This window comes from Oreochromis aureus, linkage group 11, assembly GCF_013358895.1.
Source record: "Oreochromis aureus strain Israel breed Guangdong linkage group 11, ZZ_aureus, whole genome shotgun sequence".
Taxonomy (NCBI): Eukaryota; Metazoa; Chordata; class Actinopteri; order Cichliformes; family Cichlidae; genus Oreochromis; species Oreochromis aureus.
Genome location: NC_052952.1, coordinates 32,598,408 through 32,612,162, shown reverse-complemented (window position 1 = coordinate 32,612,162; position 13,755 = coordinate 32,598,408). Strand labels below are relative to the sequence as shown.

Sequence of the window (13,755 nt, the reverse complement as noted above, 5' to 3'; positions counted from 1 at the left end):
CATACATCCATAGTTGTCATGCATTTTATAAACCCCACCTCCATTGTTCTAGGTTAAAATCCACCCCTGTTGTGTTATGATTTGGGACGGGAATGCTTTAGCACCCAGCTCACAGCTGTGAACTGTCCCTCTGCGGTCATTAGAAGCTCATTCTAATAACAGCTATCACATTCGTGGTAAGTGTGGACGAGGTAGGATATAGGTTTTTTTTCCTCATTGTGTAAGTAAAAGATTCATTAAAACATTTAAACATTCTCCTCTCCAAATTCTGCAGTGTGAAAGGAAAACTGTGGCACATACATATGCAACGAGGGCAGCCACAAGAGTAACTGAGTCCACATGTTTCCTTTGCTAAATTTTTACTGTGCCTTTTTAATGAGTCACAGCAGTAGTTTTTGCACCAGTGCACACCCTCCCAGGGTGTGTTAACAAATGAAACTTTTCTGTAAATTTAGCAATTTTGTAGTTGTTTTGACAAATACTATAATAATCAATTACAATGAAAACAACAAAAAGAGGAAACTGTTCTATTGTAAATATAGCACAGATAGGAAGACACATAAAGTTAAATGCTGCTGGGCTAAAGTGAACACAACGAATAATAACGAGACTTTATCAAAAGCTGATTTTCTGTTTGCAACACTTATTTTGTCCATCTGGTCTGGAATAAAGTCCAGGTTATTCATCAGCTAGGCATTTGAAACCAAATTTCATCTGCCTGATGGCTGTCCTGCGAGACTTTACATGCACATTTTGGCTCTAGGGACCACCCAACATTACTGCCTGTTATGCCCCTCTGCTCCACAATCCTCCTCAAGGTAATAGAGACAGCCTAATCCCTACATGCTCTGAAAAACAACTGTATACGCTTTAGTTTCAGGTTGGGGCACAGAGGGGAACAACAGCAGTGGCCATTAGGCCAGAAGGACTCGCTGATGTTCTTTACTAAAATGATCAAACAATGACCTTTGTCCTCAAACCTTCAGGAGAAGGTTTTGCCTTTATGACTTCGTCCAATGATTGCATCCCCTCCCCCTTTACCACATAGTGCTACAGTGCTGAGCCATCCTGTAATATGATGAGGCCAAGGCCCCATGAGCCATCCCGTAATGTTATGAGGTTAAGGCTCCCTGAGCCACCCTGTAATATTAAGTCACAGTGAAGGTCAAAGCATCATGAGTTGTTGATAGCAGCAGAGATAAGAAATATGAGTAACGCTGAGCACATCAGAAATGAGAGATTTTCCCCTTCTGTATCATCATCTTTGGCATAGTTTAATGTTACTTACCCACACAGCTTAATGTGTATGGTTTGAGAAGGCTGTTGCGTTTTTGTTTTGTTTAAGTTACACCAAACAGATGATCTGCTGTTAATAAAATGAGAAATTCATACACACAAACACTGTTTGCAATAATTTTCCATCAAAGTGAAAAGTTTAAAGATATGAGTGGTAGCTGAAATTCTAAAACAGGAATGGTCAATTTCTTGACAGGACATAAGAGTGGACAGGAAAGATGAGGAAAGGACATGCAGGAAATGGCCTGGAGTAGACTCGCCAAAACCAGTAAGTTATGTCGGTGCCTGAGAAAGCCATTTTGGGGCCTTGTCACACAGGCCTAAAGATCAGTCAGCGAGCCCCTTACAAATCACAGGTCTGCATTCCCCAACTGGTTGGTGAGTGGCTGCTAGAGGTTGCCGGCAGCTGCTTGCAAAGAAGCGTACGGAGCTGCACCAGAATGCTCCATGCAATTACTCTTTCCTAGCAGATTGCTGTGGTCGCGTGTAGTTTGCCTGGAAGATGTCAACTTGTCTGCCAATATTCACCAACTGCTTGGTGAGCTGCCATGAAAAGTGTGTCTTTTCTTTGTTGGTTGAGGTGGTAAGGCACAAGAGTCACCTGAAATATCACAATCTCATAGCAACCAAAGCGATCAGGTTTTTGGTGCAGCATCCTCTTTGTGATATATTTCACCTAGCAACATTAAGCAAACACTTGTCAACATTTTACCCTAGCAACCTGTGGTTTCCAGGTGGTGCCAACTGGTCTCTAAGTCTGCATGACTGAAGCCTTAATATAGTGTTCACTCTCACTGACTTTTGCTGTTATTTATGGCTGTTATTCCTTTTCTCCCTCTTTCATCACGTGTGTGCTTCAAGTGTGAGAATTGGTCATTTAAATGACTTGACGCTGCATTTATTCAGGTCATCAACAATATACCTGCCAGGTATGGCGAAGATCAGATGAACGGTTGTTGAAAAAAATGCAAGAAAACACAAATGCCTACAGCGATTGAAAAGATGAAAAGTTTCCAACAAAACAAATAAGCAGAGTGAGTGGTTTAACTTTTGACCCCCTCAAATAAAAGAAGAATCTCCGACCTCCAAAGAGAGGATCAAAGGAGTCAGCCGAAGGGAAACACGGATGCAATGAAACAAGCCAAAGGATGAGAACTGCTCATCCAAGATTCCTAACAATTCACCTGCCAATTGTGTCCTCTGTTTATTAGAGAACTCCATTTGTGGTTGACTGGATTATTGCTGAACACTACGAGAATCATGAATCTTTCATTTGGATGTTTCTTTTGCTGCTGATTGTTCAATCCCTGCTGTCAAGGTTGACTTTTTAATTGGCTAAAAAAATAAACCTACATAATAAGATATAATATATATATATAATCCTTACAGGGTTGCTTGCTGTGTCTGTGTCAAAACCTCAGAATAACAGCTTATTGAAAACAAGTGGTGCTAAAGCAGAGTGAGTGTTATCTTCTCTTATGCAAAATTATTTTCACAGAGGAATAAGACAATCTGAAAAGTGTGCAGAACCACAAAGCTTGAAATAACGTCCACATTTAATGATAACCCCCTTTTTTCGGGTGATGTCTGTGTAATAAAGAGATAAAAGGAGCACAGTTTGCCTGATCGACATCATAGCCGGGGGCATCGTGTCAGCTGCGGAGTCGTGGAAGGACCACGTCTCCTCCTCCATCAAGATTAAAAGTGATGATGGTAAAAATGGAGAGAATGGCTCAGAAATTGGGAGAGGGAGTTGCAAGGAGAACAGTGTCTGAATGAGGGGAATAAAAGAGATTTAATGATCTCTTTGAGCTTCACATGCACTAATGCCAAGCTTCATGAATGTGTTTTTGTTTTTCTGTGCACCTCAAGGAATATTCCTTTTTTCTTAGCTCAACGACGCTTAAAGATGAATGCATGGGTGCACACGTATGCACTCACAAACATTCACATAGGTGTAAAAATACACAGAATCTGACAAAAGCACACAAACACACAGAACCCCAGCCTTATGATGCGCTCTTGTCACACCCACACTCAGATTAACTGACGCATATCTGAATCTGTGACTCACACAAGGAGACTAAAACCATGTTTATATATGCACAACACTGATGTATTCATTTGAGCATCTCCCGCATTCGATTCCACAGCAATTTCACAACGAGTTTCTGAGCTGGGATTCTTTGCTTGAAGTATTTTGGATCTAAGATAAGACCTTACAATGAGGGGACAACTGATTCTGACAGGAGTGTGCCAGAAAAAGGCCTCCTTCTGTGAAATTCAGTATTCGGAATGAGTCTTTAGCAGCCATGGGAGGGGCTTTCATATGTGCACAAACAAAATCTTTTGCTTCAGATGAATATTTAACAGAACAAAGTTATTCCTGCATCTGCTACATTCCAGTGCACTACAGTAAACTTCTCACCTGAAACCAAGAAGTAAAGTACAAGAAAAGGGAAAAAAGTCTGATTTTCTACACATTGTGCTCCAACTCAAGACTGAAATGCAGATTTCTGAGAGCTGCTACCAAATTTTAAATGGTAATAAACTGAACTTAAACTGGTCAAGTTGTTTAATTCTACAGCAGCACCACTTTTGACAAACAGCATCTCTGCATGGCTGGATAACCCACAGAAAACAGTTTCTTTGTTATAAATGAGTTTCGATAAAACTAGCCAGAGGAAATCTTCAGGAATTATGAGACATGGCCTGTGTGCACACATCTGAAATTAACCATAGATGGGGGAGTTGATAGCGTGGCTCCGTCTGGCACAGCAGCACCCACAGCTTGTCACCATTACTGTTAGAGATACACTGAGCCAAAACCCCAATTTATGAGTTCTACCCTGGTTTTAAAGCAAATTAAATAACTAAAGCCATGTAAAACACAACCATTTAATGCTGCACTTCCACCCACTATAATGCACACTCTGTGGAATAAACAGAAAGGTCTTCAGTGCAGCCACACATCGCTGCTACAGGTACAGTATACAAATGTTCAGACTTTTTAAAAATACCCATTTAAATGAGATTTAGGACCACACTCACAAAATAAACACCTGAAAATGAACAGCGTGATAAAATGAAAGTATATGGTTGAGTTTATGAACATTGCCCAAAGGTGCTACAACCATAAAAAAGCAGTTTATCTAATCAGCCTACTGCTACTGCTAACCACTTTTAAATATATAAAGACGTCCTAAAAAATGTCAGTTCAACTATAGAGCCAGTTTTATCCTCAGTAGTTCAGCTGATATTCATATACTCAAAATATGTGATCCAAGTGAAATTAGGCACTCATCCAAACAGCTAACATGCAAACATATATTTTGAAAGGGTTGTAGCTTATGTCTAAAAACATACTGAAATACATGTAAAATGAACATCCCCCAATTCTTAAGTCTGCCTGGTGAGTGTGTAGTACACTGTCCAGCAGCTAATGAGGAGATATGCCAACATACTACTATCTATGTAATCTGTACCGCACATTTTCCGAGGCTTTCCTTTACAAAAGGAACAAGCTCCGGGACTACACTCCTACACTGACAAACGCACATGCAAGCGTACCCACCATGACTGTTGCAGCGTGACGTCTCCACCAGCCTGTTGTCCTGATCGTAGCACACCATGGCCTGGTAGCGGTAGCCCTGTCCACATTCCTTGATGTCTCCTTGCACCTTCATTCCTAGGATGCTCTCCACTCTGCCTCCCTCAGGCAGGATGCAGTCTGACCAGTTCCCCACTGGCTGTGCGTTGTACTTATCACAGGGGCAGTACTGCGTCTCACTCAGAGGGTACATTTGTGTGTTCTTGCACTTGTCTTTCTTCTTGCTTCTCCCTGCGGAGTGGAGCAGGATAGAGATTAAGAGAATCCAGAGACCTACGTGTCTGCTGGCATTGACGGATTTCAGCGTGATACTGAGGCTGCTTTCAAGGTCTTGTTTACCCGCTAAAAAAAAAGACTAGACAACACAGGAGCTGCTGTGCCCCTATGCATGTGGGATACATGATGATAGATTAGGCTTGCCAAATAGTTTCCAGCAGAGTGGGCTCTTACTGAAACAGCTTGATATTTTTTATCCTCACACATGCCAAGCATCGTTAATCACAGATCACTGTGCAAAGAAATACTCTTTTCCTTACAGCAGCTCTCATTAGTAGCTGTTTCCAATGTAAATAAGGAGATAATGTGTGGATGACTTTCCCTCTGATGAGGCTTTACCTGCAGTTTTTTGGCATCAAATTTTCAAGCTGTGGATTTTCAAATTTGTCTTGTGACAGGCGCACGGCTTTGTGTTGTTGATACTGTCCACAAACATCACAGTGACCAACAGGCAGAAGAAATTAATGCTTCTTCCACCCAGGGATCCAAATATTACACCAATCACAATTATTTTAGATTTGGTTAAAAGAAATGACTAAGGCTAAAAAGAAATGAACTGGGAGGTACTGGGCAGTCATAGTATTAATAAAAATGCTTTTGAACCACAGGATAAACCACAAAATCCACAGTTTCTCCTTCCTGATTTAAAACTAAAAACAATTAAAGCACGTCTCTAAAAGAGTAATTACCTGACTTATGACTTAGTAATTATCCATCTGCTTTCTTACACATAGGTGAATGGGTCAAAAGGTACTTAAAATTCACATCACTGAATAACAAAAGCTTCTCAAATCCACTTTCTCACAGTTTTGAGTTGACTTTGTAACCTCTGTGTGCACTTGTGGAGGTACCTTAATTCTTTACACTGTTACACATGACTGCGATGCACGACGTACCCCCTGGTGACACCGACACTGATCACAAAGGCAGATGTCTTCTCCTAGACTTGTTGCTTTAATTCCACCAGAACATTTAGCTGTCAAAAACTAAAGCCTAGATTTTTTACCTTGTGTTTCATTTTAAAACTCCTCTGTTGAAGCACTGCTCAAATCTTCTTGCACTCCTCAAATGTTAAACTCCAATGCAAATAAGTCTGCCTGAAAACGGTTCACAGCAGTGCATTGTTTGTGCTATGCCGCTCTGTCCTCACCTATCAATGACCTCTTTCTGGTGCGGACCCCCACACAGTCAGCTGTGCAAGACGAGAACTTGGACCAGTTGGTCAGCTGGCAGTCATCCTGGCAGGGGAGCTGACAGCGCTGAGTGATGGCAGGCATGGCCTTGGCAAATTTCAGACACTCACTGATATCGGCCTGTGTCCCGTCCAGCTGGCGGCAGGACACGGCTGGAAGAATGAGAGGAAGTCGGGTCACAAGACCCCATTAGAACATTAAACATTGTGATTTAATGACTGATTGTTTCAACAGATTGATTGGAAGTCGTAACATGAATGGAAAGTTAAGGACATTGTTGAAAGGTAATAAAACGTTGAATGTGTGTAGGAACACTAGTGTAAAATAAACAAAACATTCAAGTTGAGACGACTAAATACCATTTTTCATGACTGTCACTGTTACAGTTTACTTTACTTTTTTGATACATTTTCCATTTTTGTACTTCTACTCCAGTAAAGTTAAGAGGACTGTTTGGAGGACTTCCTCTGAATCTTACTTCACCACAGCATATTTAGATTTTGTAGAGAAAACAAAATGTCCTAAAAAGTAGTAAAATATAAAGCAATGAGAGTATTTAGCTCTACATCTTTGATTTGGTACAGATTTTACAGCTTTCCTGACACATTCCTCCATTTATCGAGGCTTGGGACCGACACTTCGAGTACACTAGCTTGTGACCTCCTGAGGCTGACTTTGTATCTCCTCCCAGTCTCAAACCTGCTCAGTATTTAGGTCAGAAAGCTTGACTCTAATAGTTCAATAATTTAACAACCAGTGTTCCAGTTATTTGTGCATTATCCAAACAATATATAAATTTAAGGTGAGTTGACTTGAGTTGCAGAAGGGCTTATAGGCACATTTGGTTTCCTATGGAAAGAAATATCTGCTGTCTGTAGTTTGATGTTATATATCTACTGTATGGATAAATTGATAGATTTAAACTAAAAAACTCAAGTATTTCTTTAAAAAACTAGACAGCAAAAGTGATATTTTTACCTCATGATATTGCTGCGTTTCAAAAAGGCAATATAGTATATTATATATTTAGAACTTGCAGAAGTCATTTAATAGAGGTAAAGCTTGACTAATAAAGGATTTTTGTCGGCCAAGAACAATTTAAGGGAGTGAAAACTTCAGATATCAGTAACTATGCTAATAGGATTTGTATAGATTTATAAATACATATATTTCTTTGTATTTATAAACTCTCTATATATATGTAAAAGGAAAACTATTGGGTTCATTAAATCACCTGAATAACCTTCCAGTTGTGTAAGTCACAAGAGCATGTTAGTAACACTGGCACTGCTTGGTTTCTATTTATGGCCACAACCAGAAAACAAAATGAAACTTAACATTACTCTAAGGCTACAATTCATAAAGAAGATGTCACATTGAAGATTCGCTTAACCAACAAATGGTGTTACTTATAAACAAAGATAAATAAACAATTTGGGTCTTGGCCCGGTACACAATAGGCTATAGGAGTCAGGACTTTCCCCTCTAAACTAATTTAATAGTAAATGAAATAAGCTAAATAAACACACACACACACACACACACACACACACACACACACACACACACACACACACACACACACACACACACACACACACACACACACACACAAAGAAGAAAGGAACTGAGGGCACTGGAGAGCTGTTCACTGCTCAGTCCCAATCCTTTGCTCAGTCCCCTTAATAAGGGCCAGGAAGACCAATAATTACCTTCTGTTCAGCTATGATGCTACTCTGCTACATGTGCTGTCAGAGTCAGAGCTACTATAGAGCTACACCCAATGCATTATAATTTTTTTTTTCATCATGTCAATATAAAATCTGTAAAAATAATCACCTAATTAAATCAGATATTATTGCTAGTGGGCTAACATTGTCAATTGGCTAGATCTATCGATCTTTATTAATCCCACGGGTAGGTTCCTCTGGGAAATTTAGTTTCCAGTAGCAGAATACAGACAAAAATTTTCTTAGTAATAAAAAATAAAGGGAAAAAAAAGAATATGGATACAAGCATAAATATAACATATAGCAGCCAAAATGTCTATTGCTATAGATAAAGCTCTTTCAGAACTACACAACACATCTTACAACCTCTGACAGGCCAAGTAGTTCTTGTGACAAGTGAAATGACTTTGATATGTAAAATCACTGAAGTGCCCCTTTAATTAGGAGTTCTTAACCCACTCGTGAGCACGATGACTTGAAATATAGATTTAAAGGGAGTGGATGAAAAATAGATCAGAACTTTATGATTCAGATTAGCTCTCAAGGGGGGTTTAATAACAATTAAGAAAAGAGCAGACACAAAAGCATCTCTCCCTCAATTGGTTTAAAGCCCAGAAGTCAATTTGTCTTTGACTGCATCATCCTTTCCTTTGTTCTTTCAATAAAGGGTAGTACTTGTGTTGCTGCAATATTTCATTTTCTTGTGAGGCAGACATTCTGCAGGGCTGTACCTTCATAGAGAAATCAATCTCTAAGCACATTTTGCTGAACCCCCGTGGGCACCGCTATTGGTTTGGAAAGCCTCCGTCGGCTGGTGTGTTAGGTCAGGTCTTATAGTGTTGTGTGTGCGTGTGTATGTGTGTGACAGAGTGGCTGTGTTCAAGAAAGAGAAGGAGAACAGCACAAGCCCTCCGTTCTGTGTGTTTAATAATGCCACTATAGGGTTTTTCCACCCTCTAAGGAAAGCCTCTTTCCAGGTAAACAACACAATCCGCTGTCAGGAAACACGGACCAGAAAGGACAGCGTGTCTCATTTGGTCTGAGTCGATGACAAAATGATTTCTGCCATTTGGAAGTGACAGAAGTGTGAAAACCAGTGCAGGAGAGTCTGAACTTCAAGTGTCACATGGCATCAAGTCACAGAGAAGCTGCACAGAATCTGGAAAAATAAGGTCTATAATGGACCTTAAAGCATTTTCATAAACCGATTCTTCTGTCCATTAATGCAAGCTAGCAAAGCCGAGACAGAAAAATAAGCGCTAATAATGGCTTTCCATAGGAGCTGGAACATAATGAAATTGATCATTCTGCGTGACCCCCCTGAAATTGGATTTTTATGAAAGCCTCCTAGGACTCTATAGTGTACCCATTCTCTATAAAATGGCGAGAGGAAATATGTTTTTAAAGAGAGAGAGCCACAACTCCTTTAAAGTACTTGTCACTTGTGCGTGAAGTCGATTTGAACAGGGGTCCGGGCTGTTGTGTGCTATAGGCACGGTGCAGCATCTTCTTCTAAATTTGAGCAAGAGATATTCGATTAAAATTGCATGACAAGAGCCCGAGGTGGAAAAAAAAGCCAGCAGTGAAACAAGCCAAGCTGTCAAACAAGTCTCAAGAGGAGGATGATAAGGTGTGAGCACATTTCCTTCCCAAACTCCAGAGGATTACAAATAAATAAAAAAATAAAATAAAAACAACTGGAGGAAAAAAGTAAAAAGAAGAAAAATATCTTTTACTGCTGATGTTTATAGGAGTGTCATCTTCAGTTTGGGCCACGTTGTGTGAGTGGGAGGATTTGATGTGTACTCTAACTAAATTGGCCTATTCTCCAAACCTTGGCACATCCATCTGCTGCTTCATGGCTGGGCTCCAGATGCTCCGCAATGAGCAAAAATTAAATTTAGGGTGATTAGGAATGGCTCAGGGATGATGCAGGGGGAAACAGGGGATGGAGAGATTTGTTTCTATACCTCGTGTTTGAAGCCCTGGTCCACAGGTCTCTTGTGCACCCGGAGTGTCCTGTCTGAGAAACCAGGGGACCAGCTGGCACTTCCTCCATTTGTGGGTTTTCCACCTAGAATAAATAAAATAAGTACAGACATATTAATGCTACAATAATATTCATTAACACAGCAACATCTTGCAAAGCACCAGGTCAGAGTTGGAATATAATAAACTCATCTTTACAGCGCAGTAATGCTGTGTTCTGCCCACACAGTATCAGCCCAGTTATGCCCACATCTGGATGAGGTGTTGCATTGGAAATAAAAAGCATGTCACACTTGACAGCTGACCGTTTTGTCTTGCATGACATGTCATCATGAATGAAAACCAACTCTACATCTGGAAAACCTCATGACTTTCCAACAGAAAGACAAGCATGCTAGAAGATTTTTAAGTCTTCCACAGACGTTCTATCGTTTCTTTGAGGTTGACCAAAAGGAGCAATAAGTGCTGCACCAGCTGTCTCGTTGTACAGGCGTAAACATGATGAAATACAACTGTAGTGATGCAGTGTAGCTAGGCAGAACTGTGAAAAGCAAAACAGCCTTTATGATACACACTGCTTTGGTTGCTATGGTTGGTTTACATTATTTTCCTGGAAGTCGTTAATTATCACCTACTTCTTAATGATTAGGACACTGTGAAAGCAAACAGGACTGATCTGGAAACATCACGTGTCGTGTGTCTCAGCACTGAAAAGAACAAATTGCACATCTAGGAAATTTAGGAAAAATGCATTGTGTTGTGAAAATAAGAGAAAAGATCTGCCTGACCAGACAGGTAACAGTGATTTGTGCTGATAAAATGATTATACTAATGAAAGGGAACAATTATGACTCACACAGCCACAGCAGCTGTTTTACAGGTACAAATCTAATCAAGTCTGAGCACAATGAGGCTGAGTTATTTGAAGAAAAAAGAAGAAGCCAATACCAGCTTTTCAGATATAAGGCACACATCATTAAATGTTATCTGGTCACTATTTCAAATAAGGAAAATATACATAAACTATTTTTATTTATTTACTTTTAAAATCTGAACATTTAAATGTATTGAAAATAATCCGTTTTGGTCGAAAATAACCATTACATCCGAATGTGGGCCTTGAGGCATCATATTGGCACTTATATTGGCACTATATAAATGAATCTGAACTGGAAGCCTTACACACAGTGTGCCTGCACAAATAAAAGTGAAATTCATAGACGGATGCAGAATAACCAACTTAGAATAACATAGGATGGCTGGAAAGCAATTGGCAGTAAAATAAACGTTGGTGTACTGACTGTGCTGTATGAAAAAAGAAAGTCTAAATAAAGAGTAAAGTATAAAGGGGTCTGTGCTATTGTTTGAATTTGTATTCTTCACACAGTATCAGGGAAGGGTCTCATTAAACAACCATGCACATACATCCAGAGTCTTGCAACAGGTATGTCTGCTGCCACCACCTAACCATGATGTCACCATCACAGAGTTAATCTGGAATTACACGAAGAGACAGAAGACAAAGACAGTCTAAACCCACAGAAGACCTGTGGTGCTGCTTCAAAGGAAAAAGGATAGATACTGATCTTTTGGGGTCTTTATATGATGTTTATTCATCAATAACAGCTACTTGCAGCAGCACTTTTGAACTACTTTTAATCCTCCATCCATCCATTCGCTTCCGCTTATCCTTTTCAGGGTCGCGGGGGGCGCTGGAGCCTATCCCAGCTGTCATAGGGCGAGAGGCGGGGTACACCCTGGACAGGTCGCCAGTCTGTCGCAGGGCCAACACACAAGGACAGACAACCATTCACACTCACATTCACTCGCACATTCACACCTAGTGACAATTTCAATTATCCAATTAACCTATCCCCACAAGCTGCATGTCTTTGGACAGTGGGAGGAAGCCGGAGTACCCGGAGAGAACCCACGCAAACACGGGGAGAACATGCAAACTCCACACAGAAAGACCCCGGCTTGATGGTGGAATTGAACTCAGGACCTTCTTGCTGTGTGGCAACAGTGCTAACCACCGTGCCGCCCCACCGTGCCACCGTGCTGCCATACTTTTGGATACTTTTAATCCTGCCTTTGTTTTTTGTCTTTTTTGTGTAATGCATTCTCGTGCTGACCGTGAAATCATGCTTTTATCATCACTGTAATATAAACATGCAAAACAAAAAAGCACATTGCTATTAAATATGGACAAGCTTAAAATATGTTATTGTATTTTGTATAACAACCTCCTTTGCATTTTTCAGTGTTTGGGCTCTGTACAGGCCCTGTTATAGTCGACTATGTTATCACAAGTGTCAGCTTTTCTGCATATTGTGCAGGCCAATACACAGGAGTGCCCAAACCTACTTCATTTGTAAGACTTTAAAAGTATGGTAGTGATCAAACGTTTATTTTGCAAAATTAGAAATTTTTTGGCAGCAATGATGGAGGACATTCATCTAAAAAGTCCACCCCTTTTGTCCTCAGACACAGCAATCCAAAAATTACTGTCCGTTTCAATTTTACTTAGTACACGCAACAAATTATAAAAAACCCTCTCCTCCGCTGATATTGTGTGTCTTTTGGGCTAATGGTTCCTGAACATAAGTTTGCACACAGGGATCTTTGTCTTTTGTTAAAATTGCACTTGACATGACATTTTCAATCTGTGACAGCTGAGATAGGCTCCTCCCCCCCGTGACCTTGACGTGGATAACCAGAAGAAAACAAATGGATGAGGTTCTATAATGAAACTCTTTTTGCTTTCACAATTTTTCTTTATATCATACGTGAACCTAACATTTTACACTATATACAGGTGATAAATTGCTTCTAATCTCCTCAGTATCACAAAGTAATCTGTTCTGGAGAATGACTGACAAGCTGCTTGAATAAAATACCAATTTTAACTCATGACCCCAGAGATGTCAATGTGCAATGTCCCAGTATCTTTTAAGTAAATCTCTGATCTCGATAATTGTGCTCTGAAGCATTCGACGCTTCCCTTTGCACACACTTGCCTTTATTCACTGCAGAGCCCGATGCTCTAACCAGTGATTGGACTAGAAAACTGACAGTTTCTTTAAATGTCATGTGCTCATCCAGCCTTAAGACAAAATATTTTTACTTCTAATCAGTATATGACAGCTCCATTGAACCAATATTACAATGTACTCGCTTCTCTCCAACTATTTATTTTTTAGAATCTAAAACATACTATTTGTTTTTTTTTTTTAACTTCTATTTCCAGCACCATTCCACAAAAATGTTCAGCATGAGCTGTCAAGTGCATCTAAGCCATTTGTTATGTCACACTCACATCCTGAGTAAGCACACTGTTGCTCATGGCAGCCCATGTTTTTTATAGATATGCCCATAAAAATCTTTATAACAATATATCTTTTTTTTCTATCAAGACAAAGAAACATCTTGAAGTCAGATATGATGATATAAACTATGTGATGTTGACTAAAAGTGCTATTTGCTAACTAAAAGTTGCTATATTGTTGCTATATTGTCCAACTTTTACAAGCTAAAAAGATGAACAACTTGAAAGACATAAAAATCTGAAGAACGGTTTGTTTTTAGGGTAATGAGCTTAAAATATTAAAATGAAGTGGAAATGAAGTTTATTTAATGACTTTACCAACCCCTTTCTAAC

The 13,755-nt window shown here is 39.8% G+C and overlaps 1 protein-coding gene across 1 annotated transcript in view; it reads right to left on the bottom strand.

Moving 5' to 3' along the window:
- LOC116334980 (thrombospondin type-1 domain-containing protein 7A) overlaps positions 1-13,755 on the bottom strand; it is a 198,040-nt gene that overhangs the window by 56,096 nt on the left and 128,189 nt on the right. Inside the window, exons 12-14 of the mRNA XM_039619888.1 lie at positions 10,076-10,179; positions 6,333-6,527; positions 4,871-5,137 (exon numbers count right to left, since the gene is read on the bottom strand). Of these exons, the coding sequence (XP_039475822.1) occupies positions 4,871-5,137; positions 6,333-6,527; positions 10,076-10,179 (566 nt within the window). The remainder of the gene's footprint in view (positions 1-4,870; positions 5,138-6,332; positions 6,528-10,075; positions 10,180-13,755) is intronic.